Source organism: Telopea speciosissima, chromosome 2, assembly GCF_018873765.1.
Source record: "Telopea speciosissima isolate NSW1024214 ecotype Mountain lineage chromosome 2, Tspe_v1, whole genome shotgun sequence".
In the NCBI taxonomy this organism is placed as follows: Eukaryota; Viridiplantae; Streptophyta; class Magnoliopsida; order Proteales; family Proteaceae; genus Telopea; species Telopea speciosissima.
In genome coordinates, this window is record NC_057917.1 from 52,559,936 (window position 1) to 52,580,238 (window position 20,303).

The 20,303-nt window shown below is 37.2% G+C and overlaps 1 protein-coding gene and 1 long non-coding RNA gene across 2 annotated transcripts in view; one reads left to right on the top strand and one right to left on the bottom strand.

Annotated features, from left to right (window-relative positions):
- The window catches only part of LOC122653000, an 18,638-nt gene extending 13,949 nt beyond the window's left edge, over window positions 1–4,689 (top strand). The window contains exon 3 of the long non-coding RNA XR_006331680.1: window positions 4,540–4,689. This is a non-coding gene — a long non-coding RNA (uncharacterized LOC122653000). The remainder of the gene's footprint in view (window positions 1–4,539) is intronic.
- The window catches only part of LOC122652999 (putative lipid phosphate phosphatase 3, chloroplastic), a 32,612-nt gene extending 24,670 nt beyond the window's left edge, over window positions 1–7,942 (bottom strand). Inside the window, exons 1-7 of the mRNA XM_043846907.1 lie at window positions 7,662–7,942; window positions 7,454–7,541; window positions 7,245–7,354; window positions 7,022–7,112; window positions 6,414–6,602; window positions 6,261–6,320; window positions 3,178–3,341 (exon numbers count right to left, since the gene is read on the bottom strand). Of these exons, the coding sequence (XP_043702842.1) occupies window positions 3,238–3,341; window positions 6,261–6,320; window positions 6,414–6,602; window positions 7,022–7,112; window positions 7,245–7,354; window positions 7,454–7,541; window positions 7,662–7,907 (888 nt within the window). The 5' untranslated portion in view covers window positions 7,908–7,942 and the 3' untranslated portion in view covers window positions 3,178–3,237. The remainder of the gene's footprint in view (window positions 1–3,177; window positions 3,342–6,260; window positions 6,321–6,413; window positions 6,603–7,021; window positions 7,113–7,244; window positions 7,355–7,453; window positions 7,542–7,661) is intronic.
- Between the last annotated feature and the right edge of the window lie 12,361 nt (window positions 7,943–20,303).

Sequence of the window (20,303 nt, forward strand, 5' to 3'; positions counted from 1 at the left end):
AACCATAATCTGATAAGATGCGGTGGTGATGCAAGACATAACCATCCGAAACCCAGTGTATATTGGGGTCCTCCTTACATGGAGGGGCCCATGTGTTTCCCCTATCCAAAGTTTGTGAGAAACAATGTCAAAGTCAAAACATAATAAATGCAAAGAATAGAAAAGAAATAAAAAAAAGAAGAGAAAAGACAAGATGGAGAATCAACGTCCCCATTGACTTGGTACTTGGACTTGGGGAGTTGGGGAGTCTCGGGACGGTGCTACAAGAAGCAATTTAATCATCCTCATGATTCGGTCTCCCTAGAAAGAGGGAAAGAGGGAAAGAGGGAAGAAGGGAAGAACTCCACACACTGAAGATCAACAAGATCAAGAGGTGAACAAGTGAGTTGTGAGTGGGTGAGAGCTTGAGTATTGAATTTTTTATATTCTCTTCAAGGATTTGAGAATGTGCGTTTAGAGAGGGCATACAAAGGATATTCAATTTTGGATACAGGGTTGGGTTTTGGTCCAAATCCAAAGTGTGTTTACTTGTACTGTTATTCTCTTCGTTTTCCCATAATGAAGAAGTCCCAATTACACTATAGATGTAGGCATAATCGAATCAAATAAATACTTGTATCTGAATTTGCTTTTACCATTTTGTGTGTCATTACTTTGTGCATACATGGGTCCCATAGTTACTATTCATGAGGTACTATTCACGTATATTGTTCACAACATATTGTGTTGTCATATTTCCTCCCGTGACTTGCACACAAGTGAAAAATCGGTTCAGCGTTTTTCCCAATATATATTCTATAAATCTCCATTCTAGACGATCGTAAACTTTCTTCATATTTAACTTCAAATCAATAGACCAATTTACCGTTTACACCCTTACCATCAACATCTTTTAAATAAATTTCCAAAATGCTTGAAATTTGGTTTTAGTCAATAGATCTTCTTTATTAGATAAGGAAGTTACCTACAGCAGGCAGTCGCCGCCGGAGCAAGAGGTGTTTGCCGGAATACCGGGGAAGGAAGTCGTCATGGTAATATTGGTTAGGGTTAGGTTCTTAAGACCAAATAGGGTAGGGCAAAAAGGCTTTTTCAACTTATGAACAAATAAGTCAAGGCAATAAGGTCTTTTCAAATTGGAGGAGTGGTTAGAAAAAAGGGTAGTTTGGTCAATAAGAAAATTTTTTAGCATTTAACGCCTGAAATTAACGGTGTGGACTTAAATGGCTTTAGGGGGATAAAGTAGGAGTGGTACGTGGAATTTTGATGGGGTACGTGTGGACTTGTCAGAACCTTAGGGGGGCATGAATCGAACTCCTCTCAGGTTCCCTGTCCGATCAGGTTCGTAGGTTCCTCTCATAAGGGATCAAAAATGACGACCTCACCCCCAGTCCACGGATAGCCAATAGGTATCATATTGTTCTACCCAATTAACTTGACAATCAATCTAGATTTCTATGGTTGTGCATCCCATACGACATTGCTTCTTGTAATCCTTGCATTCCAGTCTTCTTTTACCGTTTCAGTTTTTTTTCTTAACCCTATTCGCCATAATGGGGGGAGGAGCTTGCAGTAAATCTCCGAGGGGTTTGATATGGGCTGCATTTGTTAATACGAGAACGTTATTTCTTCTTGTGATTGTGAAAACAAAAAACAAAAAGGACATCACCTCAGAGGTTACATCTCCAAATTTCCAATATGCCTAAGGTTTTAGTAATCAAAATGGGGATGAAATTGGATAGGTACCAGACCGACCAAATCAAATTGAATCTGATCAATTACCTCCCACCAATCTAATTTTTGGGATTGACTAAAGAATCAATAAAATAAATAATTGAACTTTTTAAAAAGTCATTAAAATTCCAAAAAAAGAACCATGCAACTCTCTATAGTCTCTTCCGCCCTTAGCCCCTCACCTTCTTCGGCTCTCCCTCCACCCACTCCCTCTTTGGCTTCCCTCTCCTCTCCTCATCCGACTCTCCCTCCTGAAACCCTAACCAGACAGAGAGATGGTTACAATAGATCAAGCTTACAGATGAGGAGGTTGAGGCCAATAGTGTGCCGAAGCCGTAGAGTGCAAGGATTCTCTAACAACCATGGTGTTAAGGGACAAAACTTAGCAGCTGCCCAGGTTGCAGCCAAGTTCATGCTGCCGGAAATGATGATAAGTTGAACTGGATAGGTAAGAGGGACCATTTTTTGTCCTCCCTTGACGTCTTGTGCGCAATTGAGTGCAGTCGCTCCTATGGCCTAACATGGCCTCTTCGTGGGCAAAATGCATAAGAAAAGCAACAATATGCCTTCCAGGGTGACAAAAGTCTATGCTCAAGGCTTCGGCTTAGTAACTGGGAGCAAGGTTTCAAAAACCGGTGAATTGGATCAGGAATCAGAATCAATCGGGATTGATTCCCAATACTCCCCCGATCGGATCTGAAATGGGAATCGACAATGTCCGATTCCACAATTGATTCCTGGTTTTAAAACCCTGACTCGGAGCGATAGGGTCAAGCACTGTGTACAAGGCAGTGCTGAGGATCGCAGAGAGCAGCCTTGAGAAATTCAAGGACTTTGAGAAAATTCAGGCTCATCCAAGGTTTTAAAACTTCGGAATCAGGAAAAAAATCAATCAGAGAGGATTCCGATCCGGATTGGAATCGACCTGAATTGGTTCAGGAATCAAGAATGTAAGCTATTTTATGATAAGAATTGAATCGGTTTAGGAAACAAGAATAGGCCCATGAATCGGTCCAATTCAAAATGATTTATGAAGAAAATGAGTAACTACTAGCCAATCCGTTTCCAATTCCGATTCTCGATTCTTAAAACCATGGGCTCATCGCTAAACTCCACCACCCTTGAGTTATTGAATTGGGTCCGCAACGATCATGGAGTACTAACCAAACACTCCCCTGCCGCGTTTCTCTCTCTCCACTCCCGCCTGCATCTCCATCCCCTCCCCTACACTTTACGAGAACAGATGAAATGCATTGAGAATGCATGGTTTATAGGGGAAGTTGTGTATTCTCATATTTACATCAAGAAAATTCTAGGAAAGAGCATGAGAAGCAGAATTTAAGGCTGAAACAAATTACAATATATACAAGGTTTACCTCCTCCCAGATTCCAGTTCATCTAATGTACTTGATTCCATTACAACTGATGATGGGCTACTACAATCATGTACTCCAAATAATCTTGATAATTCAATGTTTCTTGGTGTTCCCTGTTGGTGAGCAGCCTCTACACCTCCATACCCTGTACATTGAGTTGATTTGCTACATTATTTGGATGCGCACTGGAATGTGATTCCTCCAACACCTGATAATGTTCGCATGGCCCCCAACCTGCAACCCAGAAGATCAACCACCCAGTTAAGAAGGGAACATAAAGACTAAGATTATTGTCAACACTTAAAATGAACAAGACAGATAAACCACATCTGTCATGGAGGGCCTCTCCCCAAGCTGCTATAACCTATTCACTTTGTAACATGGACATGCCTATGTGTTTTTTGGTATAAAATATGTATAAAATATATTTATTCTCTTTTAAAAGGAAGGAAAGAAAGAAGATAGAGGGGAAAAAAGCCTTATCAGTACAATGGATGACAATAAAAGCAACATATAAGCATAGGAGAATAGTATTCTGAAAAAAATATATACAATTTAAACAACTGATGCAAATAAAGTCCAAACTGTATTTATGGTGGAGCAGGGGATGACTTTAACCCCCTTCTCCAAGAAATTTTGCTTCCCTATATATGATGGTTGAGGTTTACGAGGTCAACTCTGGATTGCTGGTTCCATCCCAGCGCCCAACCTCCCACCTCCCTCCAAAAAATAGGTATATATGATCGGAATCCCCTTGTTATAGATACCCCAATTTAGGTATGTCGTTTTGTAGGACATTAGGCCCAGGCGAAAAGAGTTTTCGCCACCCAGTTTGAAGAGAGAATCTCTTCATCCAAGGTAATAAAGACCCTATGATTGGACTACCGACAGTGAGCTCCATCATTAAACTCCTGCCCTCTATTGCACTTCGACGAAACTACCCTTCCCAGTCCAATCCAAGGGCCAAATGTGGTGGCTTGGGAGGTTCTTTCTTTGCCGTGGTTGAAGAGAAACACGGTCAGTGATGATGTGGCATATAAATTTTCTAAGAATGACCATTTTGCTAATGATCACACACCCTTTTAATATTAAAACCAATCCCTCCACACTTCACTCCCACTCCTGTATGAAAGATCCCAAGTCCCAATCTCTGGCAATGTCAACTTCCCAATTTTCACGTGAATTTGCAGCTTGCAGGTGACATCTTCAATCCTTTTCTTCTTGCCAGCAGACCTACCAATGCTCAGGTTTGAGAATGCTTAGTCCTCACCTTTGGCAAAACCAGGGACAGATTCTATAACATAAACTCATTGTTAAAGAGCTTAACATTGAAGTCCTCATCCGTCTGATCCACCACCTGAAATGGAGTTGCTATTGTGTGTAATCTAATCTCTAAAGTTCCTCCTAGAAAACAAGCGATCTCAATGCCAAGGAATCAACCTGATGTAGATAAATCACCTACATGGGCTTATTTTATTGGAAATAATCTTTGGGTTGGATTATGTGAGTATTGGGCCTTTGATTCAATGGGTTTTCTTTGTAATGGGCCACTTTAATGAGCCTATAATATGGGTAGAGGTTAGACATATAGGATTAGTTAAGTGTCTTTATTTCTTTATTTTAATTTTTAGTAAGTGTTTTAGTTAGGCTGGATTAGGATTCTATAAGTTCCCTCCTGTTTTGAGTAAGTTTCTTTCATTATTTTAGTTTCCTAGTCAATTTATGTTACCTTATTAGTTAAGCATTACGTTAGACCTTTCATTTTTAATGTTTTGAGTCTTCTATATAAGTTTGTAAGGGGCTACAGCCTTGTACACGAATTTGATTAATGAGATTTTGGCTTGAGCCTTTTCTTTTATTTTGTGAGACTTAGATGACTGTAATATATGGTGCTGTGGTGGGATTCCAGTCGAGGCTAGGTAGGATGCTTAGTCTTATTTTCTTCTTCTTCATTCTTGTTCTCCATCAACAAGTAATCCTTTGTTTTCTCCAACTTAGGATAAAATCCTGTCATTTCACATGAATACTGCATTAAATAACATTCAACCCTTTGGACATCCTTTTTTACCCCTGCATTAAATACTACATTAAATATCTATTGAGAATAAGACAAGGGGGAATTAAAAGAAAGTTACAACTTCTTTGTTCACCACTTTGGTGACAAGAAGTTGCGCCCTATAATTATATTATTTTAGGGAAAAAGAACGCTAACCGGTCGCATGATTACTGCACCTAGACACAAGAGCATGGGAAAAGACCACTTTCCCCAGCCCCCCAGTGAAATCAAAAATCCCATCCAAACCAATGCCTATGTGCGTACTCTCATTGGCCTCCGTGCTGATGTATGGGCTACACGGCCGGTTAGTGTACTCTTGCTCATTATTTTATTATAATTAGACTGTTGGACCAGATGGCCAGACCATTGAACTGCAAAATGCAAGGCCAGGTCAATCTGACATCCGGTCCGTTTTAAAAGTATTGCTTCCATTGAAACACAGGAGTAAAAGATCCAACTTCAGCAGTAATAGGCATTCTCCAAAAAGCAACTAAATATGGCACACCATAGGAGGCCCTAAAATTTAAGAGAAAATACATGCTATTATATTACAATATCAAAGTTGAGAAGTAACAGAACAACCAAATAGTTTCAATTTGACCCTAAATTAGGAGAAATTTCATGTTATTACTGTATCAAAGTGGGATAAGTGGCAGAACAACCAAATAGTTTTATTTTGCTAAGTATCAGAGGACATCAGAACTACTAATTAAATTTACTTTCCTATGTTTTAGAAGCTTAGTTGCAAGAAATTCTTTAAACTTCTAGCTCATTTGGACTGAAGTCACTTCCAACAGTGACCATCTGAGATTAGAATGACAAAAAAGACCTGTGTCAAACTGTAACTTGGATATGTTTTTACTGTTTCTTAAGACAGTTGCAACAGATACAATAATCATTCATCTATGCTCCAGAAAATAGGACAATATGGAATGCATCTACATTCTAGGAATAAACAAATAGACCCAAAAAAAAACTCTTAAGTAAAAATAAATACCAAAGAAAAAGACAACATAAATTATTGAATTCTTTTCATAATATGTATAGCATCTACAACATAAACTACTGACAGGAAAAAAGAAACACAGGAATGTTACCATCATTATGATGTGGTGGTGGGAAGAGCTGTAGGTAGCAAAATGTTGCCACTGTGAGGCCTGTAGAAATGGAATGCACACAAGATGATAAGTGCTAAAGGCATTCTGACCAGTTTCAGTGACAACTAAGTGATAAACCCTACTAGAACAAACCTAAGAGGGCTCCAGCAAAAACATCCTGCCAATTGTGCTGATAATCATCCATTAGAGAAATTCCAACAAGAGATGCCAATAGAAGAGGAAGAAAAACAATGCATATTTTTGCCACATGCCCCATACAATCAAATGCTTTTATCTTTCCTGATAAGTACAATGACAAAAACCCTAAACCTGCAAAGGACCCTGCATTAGACATTAGAGGTACTCATGAGTCATATTATATCCTGAAAATTGAAAAAGATGACCATAAACAATGACTGGCTTATATGATGGGATATGGATATTTGAAAAAGCCGTGTAACATCCCAATCCAATTATATTCTACATCTTTTTTTTTGGGTTGGGGGGGGTGAGGGAGGAGTAATATTAGAGTCCCCTTTTCAGTGCTTAGCACATACTATTCACCTCAGATGAATTTCTCTAACATTACATGCATGATGAACAATGTGAATGAAGAAAAAATCAGCTAGGATTAAAGTTCTATACACTAGCTCCCATTCAAAAGTTCCCTTCATTGCACATTTTATTATCCGTTTCCTATGTTCATCTTAAACCAAGAACAGAGTAATACAGAAGAACAGATGCAACTAATTGCTACTTACATGACGTATGACCACTAGGGAAACTCTTGTATCCTTCTCTTACGACTTTGGCCTTTCCATGACAAACTACATTACCCAAATTATCATAAACCTAGCAATCAAATACCAAAATATTCTGTCATCAAGTGTTAAGAGTGAGAACTACCATAAAAAAACTACTATGAAGTTAAACCAATAAAATTAATGATAGCTTAGAAGAATTTGAAGAATCAGCAGAGCATACTTCCTTCCCATCGGGGAAACAACGCCAAAAGAAATCTGGTCGAGGCCAACCAATTGCATTTTTTATTGCCTCTGTGATAGCTGCTGCCAACAATATGGAGAATGAAATGCCTGGTCTTGCACATAACTTTACACCATCAGACCAATCTTAAAAAGTAGTTCCTTTAGCTTATAGCCTTATACTGCACAAAAAATTAAAAGTACATGTACCTAGTACGCCATGATGGAGATCATATACATCTCTCCTACGAAAATAGAAGGCGAGGAAAATGGCAATGGGCAACAAAACTGCATAAATCTGGTTATAATGAAATAGAAGGCTCATCAATTGAGTTATCTTACAATAGGCAGGCATAGTTATACCAAATCTTTCTATTTAGAAGGATATACCAGCACCATTATAGAATATATAACTTACGGGCACAACCCATACAGGCACAGTAACGTCTTTCAGGGGATATTTGAGACCAGATATCATATCCTTCCCCACAAAGTGGTAAAATGGAGGAATGATATATAGAATGATCTCTATCACTATGAGAAGCATCACTATAAGCCAATCACGCTTGTGTGACTTGGCCACCATAACTCCATGGGATCTGACAGTGTGTGCACCAGGCTGGACCTCCATTTTTTTCCTGCTTGGACAAAAACATAACATCATGGGAAAATTATGTTGGCCAGCAATACAATATTATCAAACACAAACTGCTACCCAGATACCAACTAAACCTGCAACAATAGTATTAGGTACTGCAAAATATAAGATCTATGGAGTTTTGGTGAAATTTAGAGCTTAACAACAACAACAAAAACTCAGTCTTGTCCCAACTTAATGGGGTCGGCTACATGGATCCAAAGAAAACAAAATAAGGGAAACTAAGGTCTAAAAAAGGGAATGAAGAGAAAAATGGAAAATGACAAATGAAAGACACCAAAAAAAAAAAAAAAGAGAAAGATGAATGTGATAGGAAAGAGGCACAGCCCAGCAAGTCAGGAGATTCTCAGCTAAATGAGGTCCGGTACATGTATCCTTGCCCTCCAATGGGCTCTATCCGAGGTCATACTTGGTACAAGACCTAGACAATGCATGTCCTTCCTCACTTCTTTTCCTACGGTCATTTTAGGCCTTCCCCTAGCTCTTTTAGCTCCTTCAATCGGAATCATATCACTCCTCCTTACTGGGGCATCTGTAGGCCTTCGTTGAACATGACCATACCATCTCAAACTACTCTCTCGGAGTTTTTCATTAATCGGGGCAACTCCCAAAGGCAGCTCTAATACAATCATTCCTTACCTTATCTTTCCTAGTTTTTCCGCACATCCATCTTAACACCCTCATCTCTGCTACACATAGCTTCTCAACATGACACTTCTTAACTCCCCAACATTCTGCCTCATACATCATAGCTGGTCATACGACAGTCTAATAGAACTTTCCTTTAATCTTCAAAAGAATATGTCGGTCACACAGCACTCCGGACGCACCTCTCCACTTCTTCCATCCCACTTTAATTCTAATTGAAACATCGTCCTCTATGTCACCTTCTTTATTTATGACTGACCCCAGGTGTTTAAATTACTGATCTATAAATTATTGAAAATCAGAGATCTAAAACTAGATGCTAGCTTAAAATTCAAGATACAAGCAAGAACTGAGAAAGTATTGCAGGGTTTGATCATCGGATCTAAGGAACAGATCTAGGATCAATCCAATAAATTACAGAAATTCGTATTTGCAGCACCAAGCCAAAAGAAAAAAAAGCTCATACATACACAAGCACAACTGTCACCAAGGGCACCAAAGCACACTTTGCTCGCTCGTCACACTGGATTCAGCTAAATTTCTCTTGCAAGGCTGTGATGGTTCCTCACAAACAGATCGGTAGCATTAATCTAGGTTCTGAGCTGCGCAGGAGCAAGTTGACAATTTTATGCTCGCAAATGGATTTAGTTGTGACGCATTGCTAGCAATATCATGAGATGGTCCAACTTTAACAGTACACCATTTAGGATTCTCTGTGTCAATTTGGTTTTGAACCTCAAGACTAAAACAAGCTTTGAGGCGAACTGGTTCAAGATACGGAGACCAATTGGAGCTCATGACTGGCCTGGGTAGTTGGATTACAACATCTTTTGTGAGCCAACTGCCTAGGCCAAGTCCATGTAAGATAGGGCTGCAATCATGAGAATGATAACTGAAAAATTAGGTGTCTAGAAGAAATCAGGAAAGAAAAGAGAAGCAACAGTAAACCAAATGAAGAAAGTATGAGGAACCAGAAGCAAATTACGATTAAAATACCAGAAATAGGAACTCCAGAATATCTCCCAAAAGCCTAATAAAGCATTTGAATTAATAACCTGCCAAGGTGGCATTACCAGTAATTGACTGGACATGTTAATGCTGAAACTATGTAAGTTTTTGAAGACTAGACAAGGAAGAAATTTCATGAGCCATGGGTTCAGGTTTCAAATTTATTTGTGTCTGCTTCTTTCTAGACATAATTGTTAATTTTGTCAGATTTATTTTATAAATTGAAAGCTGTTTTATCAAGTTTATATACTAGAAGTCGTATTGACCTTTTGGTATTAAAATCAGAGGAAGCATATTATACTCTTAAACAATGCAAGTCTGAAGGGGAACAAGATTGAGTCTGAACTAGGTGGAGGCCAGAGCTGGTGCTACCAGATACCTTGCCTACATGTCAAAGGTTTCAACCATCATCAAGAAGCTTGGAAGCACTCCATCTTTGAACCTGTACATTTTGGAATTTCATAAACTAAAGCTAAGAAAATTAAGGGGAAAAGTATTAATAAAAATTCCAATGGTTCGTTTACTTCTAACTTCCCCTCAAATGAGATCATTAACAATTTAACATGCATCTGCTACCATCTAACAAACACCACGAGTTTTATCTTGTCCCTTAATGTACATAGGTAGCAAGCATGAAATAGGAATATTAATCTATCCCTATCCAGGAAGGTACTTAGCACAACTCAATTAAGCATTCTCCCAGCTAATTGGTGTCAGCTATATGAATCCTGTTGTTCAATTCAATCCTGGAAGAAGCCATATTTATTGTTAAACCTAAGGTATCCATGTTATTTTCACCAGTTGTGCAAAAGGTATGTGACAAAATTCACAAGATATCGTTCTGTTAAAATATTTGTTAAATAAATACATGGTCAAGCCCAATAGTCCATGAATCCAACTTTGAATCTGGTAAGGCAAGATTATTTGATCAATTTTGAAATTACTAACCTACAAATTCAGAGGACCCTCCATAGGGTCTTACTCTTACCAGCAGCAAGCAACAGATCAAAAACATGCAAAGAATATCTACCAAGATATGCAAATCGGTCTCCAGAGGCAGGATTCCTCTTTAGGCTGTGGGAAACGGCTAGACAATCACTTCTGAAGAGAAAGAGAGAGAGAGAGAGAGAGGGAACAACAAATACGAGCTAAGTGTGCTACTGTACTGCTACATACTATTAGAACAGTTTCCAATTGTCGAAGAAATAAAATGCATTTCATCAAACTTAAAATGTAAAGGTTAAAAGGTGATTAATGTATTTATATGCTAATAAATTTTTATCTAGACATTATAGTAGATACAAGAAATTGAATTCACCAATTCCTTCAAATTTAAAAGAACAAGGTTGGTTCAGTTAGATTGAGACTGTAAATACAAATCTCCCTGGACTTTGTTGACCTTTTGATTTCAAATTTTCAATACCAGAAATTCTAGCCATGAAAAAACTCACACCTTTCATCCTTCAAAAATCATTGGAGGCATCATTTTTCATCCCCACATTTTACATAAGGAAAGGTCCAGAAGGGCCAAACGAAGATTTCTCCTTTTCTGTTTAACCCCAGTAGGTAGAAAGGAGTCATAAAATGCTTCCGTTCTGTAGAGAACAGAGTAGAACAGAGGAAGCTAAGCTCTTAAAATTAAATGAGAATCTATCAACTCAGCAAACGAGACGGTGTATGTATATAGCATAACAATAAAAGAAGAATCAAACCCAAATACAGTTGGGATAAACCCGGGAAACTTAATTCATGAAGAACAGAAAAGTGAAAATTGAAAACGATGGAAAACAGAAACAAAAAGCAAGTAAAACACATGTAAAGTTACCTGAAGCTTTCCCGGAGAGATTGGGAATTCCAACGCTCACAGTTCAATTCAGACTACAAAACGAGCTGAAATGGGCCCAAAAGGTAGAAGTCAAGAACTACAATGATGCAACAAGCGACCCACAGAAAAAGAGAGAGAGAGAGAGGTGGGGGAGGCGGGAGAGGGCGACACGACGTCCACATTTGAAAGGTAAACACAGTTGTCAGTTCAACTTTGGCGCCATGTGGTACCTCGATCAATCCACTCCAAGTCCCAACTCCCAAGTCGCACCACCCGACCACCGTTTATAGTGAGAATATATACGAGAGGTGAGGCCCATCAATCCGCTTATTCTCATCTAATGAAAGCTAGAGGGAGGCCCACCACCCGCCATGTTAGTCTGATGCTTTGCCTCCTTTCTCCATGAATGAAAGCTACAGAGGATAGTACGTCCTCAATCTTTCAAATGTCGGCTACGGAAGACAAGACCTGGACCACTGGACCCACCAGAAGAGTATTCCATTCTAAGTTGTTGTAGGCTTCTAAGTTTCTAACTTGTAAGCATGGTTTGAGGTATCGGTATTATATCGATCGTAATGGTTTTGTTAGTCATCGATTCCGATATTATAGATGACACGGCACAGACTGGCAAAATAGTCTAAAACCCTGTTTTTTTAAATAAAAAAATCAAGGGAAAATATGTATACGGCAATCCTTCTATACCAATATTATATTAATATCATATGGATTTTGTAGGTGATTGATACATGATCTGATACGGTACACTAAAATCATAGTTCTAAAAACACATCCAGCAGAAGTTTCTGATTTGCACAAGCATTTATGAACCAGCTCTTTGCAATGGGTCTTATTTAACCTTTAATCTATAAAAGAAATCCCAAGGTACATATTTAACCTATTAGAGGGAATAATTTGAGACTTCTCATATAATTGCTTCTTAAGAGATGAAGAGACATTAGACCTAAACTGAGCTCTTGTACAAAATAATCCCCTAAAATCGATTGAAAAGCCCTTGACTCTTGAAAAGTAGATTTGCTAAACAGAATTAAATCATCTACGAAAATGATGTGAGATATACCTTTTCCATTAGGATGTTATATGTGGTATGAAGCTAAGTGAGGATTTTATCAGTATCCATTTATAGGATGGTAATGCAACCTCATTTGAAACTATGGATCGGGAGAGTCAATAACACCTTGAACACACTTCAAAGGTTTAACGCGACTCTTCAAGGACATGGAAAGGTTGCAACTCTTTAAGGATACAACATAACTTTTCAAGATTACAAGGTAGAACACTTCAAGGTTCTGATAAACAATTCAACATTAATTAAACTAATTTCAATTTCATTATCCCTTATCTCAATCAGATGCTTTTACATTATAAGAAACCAAAAACCTAATTCTAAATCTCTAAACCTATTAAATCAATTAAATATTAAAGTAACCCTTAATTTAAGCTAGACTCGTGACAATTAAGAAATGCTAAAAATTAATAAAATCTAAATTAAGGAGGATGAGGAACTTGTAGAACTCGGCTACCGAATGATTGCCTGTTGGATGTAACGTTTATGTGTCCATCAAACCCAATTTAATTTGATTAAATTAATGAATTTAATTTTATTTAATTATGTGCTTGTCATAATTGTATATTACATCTGCCCAATTCAAACCGTTTTGTTCACAACTACGAATAGATTTGGGTAATCTGTTCTATGATTGCTATATTTTACATTCGTACAATAGTGATTGGACCAAAATGTTAACATAGACACATTTCGTGTTGAACATGATCCATGGGGATTCCCGAATTATTCACTGTCAAGTTGTAGTTGCAACGGGAATCTCCGGTAGTTATTTTCTTTGTACTTGAGAGACACTTGCCATTTTATTTATGTTCTGTACATTTGTGGTGTGTCAATGGTTGATGTCTACCAAAATGACTAACTAAATATCAGCCGCTCGGTGTGTACAATGTAAATAGTTATAGATGTGATGCTCAATAAAGTTTCCATTGCCTGTAAAGGGAGAACACCAAAAAAAGAGTGAACGGATTTGATTGTGCCAAATCTAAGGCCTTAGTATTTTGTAAAGTGTTTACAAAAAGTTTTTTTTTTTATTTATTAATATTAAATTAAATGTATTTTGAAAAAGAGTTTTATGGTCAATCAAAGTCCTCCATACTCTCGTGATAAATTATAATGGACCGGAATTGTGGCAGTGACATTTATTCCATGGTTGCAATGGTCCATTATAGGTATTAGTAGTGTGGGGAGAAAATGTAATAAAATTACCTACCGCAAGAGGTTTTTCAGGTTACGCCCTGGTAGGATTGTTCTTTACTATGATTTTGGATAAGTTTTGTCCTTATGTGCAATTTAGGATAATCTTATGGGCTACTCTTTAGGATCACACCACTTGGTTAGATCTGGACCGTAAGTTTACCACCTCCTCAATTAGGTCTCTATATATATAAAGAGACTTAAGGCCAAAGATGATTGATGATGATAGAGAAAAAATCATTAGAACAATTTGCACACAATTGTAAAAGAGCTTAGAGAGAGAAAAATAGTCTTCTTCTTCCTCAAACACTATTGGCCATTGGAGGTGAAACAAGCTTGGGAGATTTTCTTCAAGTGTTGCATTCCTTTAGAGGAACATACCATTTGAGTGTTCTAGGTGACATTGCTCTCCCCTTGAGGTTAGTACATTAATGTGTTTATTGAGATCCTTGCATGCTCATAAAATTTTGTGATTACATGAGAATCCCATTGTTTCCGCTGCCACTAACACTGCCTTCTTTCAAAATCGTTCCTCTCTCTCCTCAAATCATCCAAGTGTGGATCCACCACAAAAATCGTCCCAAGGATGTCTATGTGGCATGGATGGTGCTCCTTGCTTGGGTGGCTAGATAATAATCTTCACTTTATTTCATTCCAAATAGATAAGATTGATATCATCAAAAAAAAAAGATAGGATTGAGGATCTCCTATCCTTGGCAAGCTCCCAACACAGTAATGCTTGCTTTAAGTTGCCAAAATAATAGCTAGTTCTCCCCCTCAAAAATAGAAAAGTATATGTCTTTAGCAATCTCTAATTGTCCCTCAAAAATAGGAAAGTGATTATTGTAGAAATTGGTTGGGGCAACTTTTGGCATGCAAATGCATCATTCCATCAAGGTTGAAAAAGAATTCCTACAAAATAGAAAATACAACAACTATAACCTTGTCCCAACTAAATGGGGTCGGCTATATGGATCCGATAGAGGTTAATACAATAGTAGAAAAAGGAGAAGTAAAAACAGTATTCAAAGCAGCATCCGAGAAACATCCCCCTACAAGGGATCGACTAAACGGGTCCTTGTCTTCCAAACAACTCTATCCACGGTCATATTTCCTACAAAATAGGAAATATCCTCTTCAAATTATTTTCCTACAAAATAGGAAAGTAGTAATATCTTCTAAACTTGCTCTTCCTCAAAAAAATTAGGAAAGTAGTTCACAAGAGCAACTAGCTGTGTTGGGCCTACATCAAATGGTTAGTTTGGATTATCAGGTAAGATTATATGTCTATCTAAGAGCAAGATGACCACCATATGTAGTGCTAGCGATTCTATAGTTTTAAAATCCTAAAAAAATCCTTCTTTTTTATTTTTAACAAAAATCCTAACTAAATCTTTGAAACACTTGTAGTGGAAACATATAAAATATTCCAAGCATAACCATTTGTATCCTCTTATTTTTTGGGATTGAAATAAGAATCACTGGGTATGGAATCAAATTATAATGCTTTGCGGCGCAAGGTCAGCGGCATAGCATTATAATTGTTAATGATTTAGCATTATAATGTTAATATTTAGCATTTAATTGTTAATGCATTATAAGGAATGGATATCTCACTCATCCAATGGCCAAATGGGTGAACTTGATTTGATTTTGGGAATTTTTCGAGCTCTATATTGCTGTGCTGTGAGAACAGAGAAGAGAAGCAGAGGTCGCCGGAAAAGGGTTGCGCCCTAAATAGGTGATGTTGTAGTCATGGCTTGAATCACTTTCTCCATCTCATGTGTTCAACCTCCCTAGAAGCCATTGATAGTCTGAAATCATAGTTTTAGCACCTCTTTTTGTGGTTGTAGCCAAGAAAGAAAGGGGAAAAGAAAAAAAAAAGAAGAAGGAAGGAAGGAAGGAAGGAAGAAAGAAAGAAGAAGAGAAAAAAAAAAAGGAAGTTTGAAGCCCCATCCCCAAATCTTAGATTCCGTGGAGGAAACAAAGAAGAAAAGAAGTAAGAAAGGAAAAAAGAGAAAGGAGAGAAAAGAAAAGGAAAAGGAAAGGAAAGGAAAATAAGAGAAAGAAAAGAAAGGAAAGGAAAGGAAAATAAGAGAAATGAAAAGAAAGGGAAGGAAATAGAAGGAAAAGAAAGAAAGGAAGAAGTACAAGTGGTTTCCCACAGCTAATCGCTTTGGGAACCACTCCAAGACTCCAAAGTGGATGTGATGCAGCACACTTGAAGATTCCAGTTCTCCATCAAATTGGGAGAAATTGAAGATTCCAGCTGAGCCACCGCAGTTGCTAGACTCCATCACCCTGCAGACATCGCGTGATCGGAGACAATTGCATGGTTGTGCAGATTTTCTACACTTTATTGCCTCGTTGTGTTTGATATACTCAGTATTTCCATTGCATATGCTAGCTAGGTTATACCGCCATGTAGACCTATGCTATGTGGATTTCATTGTAGGGCATTTGTATAAGGCATTGTTTTGTATAGCTTGTCCACTGCACCGGACACAAGGCCGGGTTACCAGCAAGGCCACAGAATACCCTTGTCTTATTCAGAGATGGGGCGTGTCGAGTCATAGGTGTGACTAAAACATCATCTCGCGCGGCGCGGGGCCTCTGCCTTTATGCTGTGAAATTCATTGATTTGTGATAGCACTACTTGGGAGTCAACACTTGGCACAAAGATTCAAATCATATTCACATGGAGTTTCTTTTTAGTTAATTTGGGATTTTCTTATTGACACTCTAAAGTTGTCAAATAATTGTAACATTTTTTTACTCTTGTAATTTAATATATTTTTGCTTCTAATGAGGGTAAAATATATTATTTCACATGTGTGTGACAACTCTTGATAAATCATCATCAAATAATTTTAAAGACTCTTATCTTTTACTCGACTTAAAGAATTGGAGGAAAAGATTTTATAGTCACTGATTCACCCTCTCCGGGCCATCATGTTTCAACACAACTCTCAATGTTCGACATTATGATAGCATTACTTGGGAGTCAACACTTGGCACAAAGATTCAAATCATATTCACATGGAGTTTCTTTTTAGTTAATTCGGGATTTTCTTATTGACACTCTAAAGTTGTCAAATAATTGTAACATTTTTACTCTTGTAATTTAATATATTTTTGCTTCTAATGAGGGTAAAATATATTATTTCACATGTGTGTGACAACTCTTGATAAATCATCATCAAATAATTTTAAAGACTCTTATCTTTTACTCGACTTAAAGAATTGTAAGAAAAATTATTGAAATTTACCAAGCTCATTAAGCACTTCTTAACATCCATGATCAACATTTCCCCTAAGGATATTTCGTCGATCAGTGGAATAGGGTTTTAGTCCCATCAATATCTTAAATTTGAACAATACCAAATTTATAGAAGAAAAAAAAGGCAACAAAGGTTCCTAGGGTCAAAATATCGGACGGAATTTCGTTTGCTACACTTGTAGTAGGAATATTCTTGCTACAAGGCTGGCAGCCAAGGAAATGGGATCTTAAAGGGTATTTTAGAAAATACTAAAACCTAAGAGGGTATTTATGAACCCAAAGGGAAAGTGAATTATTTCATTTCCTTGGCTACTAGCATTGTAGCAGGAACATTCTTGATACAAGTGTAGCAGTAAAAAATTTTCCCAGAATATCCAGCAAAAATATCTAATTCTAAAAGTATTTACATGATAATTTTAACCCTTTCGATTACTAGAAAATGGTCTGAATTGATTACAAATAAAATTTCATCATTAAATTCAATCGTATGACATAATGTCATACTTATTGAGTTGAGCTCTTTCCAAATAGAAACTTAATTTTTCCAATTCCTCACTTTGACTTCACCCGATGAACCAACTCCTTGTGATGGATCTTATTCAACCTTTCATCTATAAAAGGAATCCCAAGGTATATATTACAATTTGGAATCTCTCATACAATTGCTGCTTAAAAGATGAAGAGATATTAGGACTAAATTGAGCTCTTGTTTGGTTGACATTAAGAGCTCGACTAGACCAGAAATAGTAATCCCCTTCAAAATGATTGAAAAACCCTTGACTCTTGAAAGGTAGCTCTGCCAAACAAAATTAAATTATCTGCGAAAATCATGTGAGATATACCTTTTTCTTAGGGATGCTATAAGTTGTATGAAGCTAAACAAAGATTTTATCAATCTCCATTTATAGGATGGTTAGTTAGGATTATCAAGTAAGATTATCTGTTTATCTAAGCATGACCACCACATGTGGTGCTAGTGATTGAATGATTTTAAAAATCTTAAATAAGTCTTCGAAACACTTTGTGACAGTCATATAAAATATTCCAAGCATAATGCTTGTTAATATTTAATAAGGACCACAAAGGGCATCAAATAGACATATCCAGGTCAGATTTTGTATTTGGTGGACCAACCCACAATGTTCCAATATATAGAAGCAATTTGGGAACCAACACTTGACAAGAATACATCAAATCATGTTCACACATTTTTTAAGTTTGGGATTTTTTATTGACACTCTTTAAATTGTCAAATAAATTGTAATTTATTTTAATCTTTTGAAATTAATACATTTTTTGTTTTCAATTAGGGTAAAATATATCATTTTACATGTGTACTCGAAAAGCATGCAGGACAATGAAAACTCTTAGATTTTTTTTTAATGAGAAGCAAAAATAAATTAAGCAAATACTCTACAGGCACACAGATCATTTATTTACTCTAGTCCGATTGGCTATCCTACTAGTGACAATGACAACTCTTGATATAAGTCATTTTCAAATTATTTTGAAAACACTTTTTTTATCTTAATTTAAAAAAAAAATAATTCAGAATAAGACAAGTAGCAATAAAAAAAAAAAGGTTCTAAATACACTTATAGTTTTAGAGGCATCATTAGCATTTCAAATGCCATTTTGTCTTGTCTAGACTTTGCATGGTACGTGTTATATCGAAAAAAATAAAACCCCTGCAGTTCAAGCATCATGCAGTGCCTTCCATTTCAGGCTTGAGAGCTCGACATATGGAAGATGTTTCATCCATCGGTGTTGAGCTCAAAATTAATTTTTTTTTTTTTTTTTCAGCTAGGCACAATTGGATAAAGTATTTTTCATGGGTCGAGCTCTCAAACCCGAACTACGAGGCACCACAAGATGTCCGAACTGCAGAAAATTTTAATCAGTGTTATATCTTGCACCGAACGACGTCTTTTGATGTTCCAAACTGATTCTAGAACCCAATCTCTAATCACTTCATTCACTTGAAAGTAATTGTGAAATTAATTGAGCGCGGAGTTACACTGATCCAATTGCTGCAAAGTCCATACGTACCTTCCTTTGTTTCATCTCTTTCCTCATCATCCATCAAACACCTTTTGAGTCATACACCGCTCTACAAGTACAACCCTTTGTAATTAAGTACTTCACAAGAACAGAGGCAGATAGGTATTTTATAAGTACCTAAAGAAAGCCAAAGTTCTAAACTAGTGTTGTATCAAATTGGAAATTTATCAAAGTAATTCCTAAATTGTATCTTTCCCCTTTCAATTTTTTCCTTCTTTTTTATTTTGTGGGGGGGGGGGGGGGGGTAGATTGAGCAAGAATAAATAAACCCTCTTGCTTTGATCCCCAATCTTTATGAAACCAAACAATTGGATTGGAAAAACCGAATTTGAACTCATTTGTGGTTCCAAGCTAGGTTTAGTAACAAGTAATAGTAGTACTATAAAGAAGTCATGCAAATAATTCAATTGCTTAATAAGGAGACTTATAGTCAAGACATTGATTTAAAAAATGGGTTTTGCTTGGTGTAATCATGGGTAGTTACATTAAGCCTGCCACTATAACGATGATGCTCATATATATAAACTGGTGGTCATCGATTCATACAGTAGGGAGCCATGGTATTTTTAGTAATGAAAATTTTAAATATCATAAAATGATCTTTTGTCTTATATGCATATAGGAAAAAAGCTGGACATACCAACGATGTGTCCATCCTGAGTCTCTCTCTCCTATCCCCTATGAAAATGACCCCCTACCCTCTCCATTGGGTATAGCCGCTAACAAGAAAGCCAACGACGTGTCCAACCCTCTCCCTATAAGTATCAATTACTTATCTTTTTCTATGTATTAATATAAGATAGTGGTGGACCTTTATCCGCTGCTGCAACTGGAATGCTGTTGTGCGCATCGTGCAGCGGCAGCAACAGCCATATGTGCACACATGGCTGCTGCTATGTCGCACGATGCATACAATAACGCTCCAATTATAGCAGCGGGTAAAAATTCAGATAGTGGCAGTTCATTGTCACCACGCGTGGTTACACCGAGATTGTTTCTTTAAAAACTACCATAGATTTTCGTTGCCAATATTATCGGTTAGTACCATCCACATCACCTAGACACCTACCCAACCAGAAACAAACAAGTGTTTATGGAAAATTGAGGGCAAGGTAGGATTTGGGTTGGGGAATTTATAGTTGGTAAAGCAAAGAAGAAAATTAAAAAAAAATCATCCAAGTGGACAAGGTAGATGTTTTCTTTGATGATGCTTGATGAAAAGCGAAGGTGGAATAGTTGATGGAGCGGATGAGCCTCATCTCTTGTTTCAGTAGCATCAAATTTCCTTTGCGACAAGGG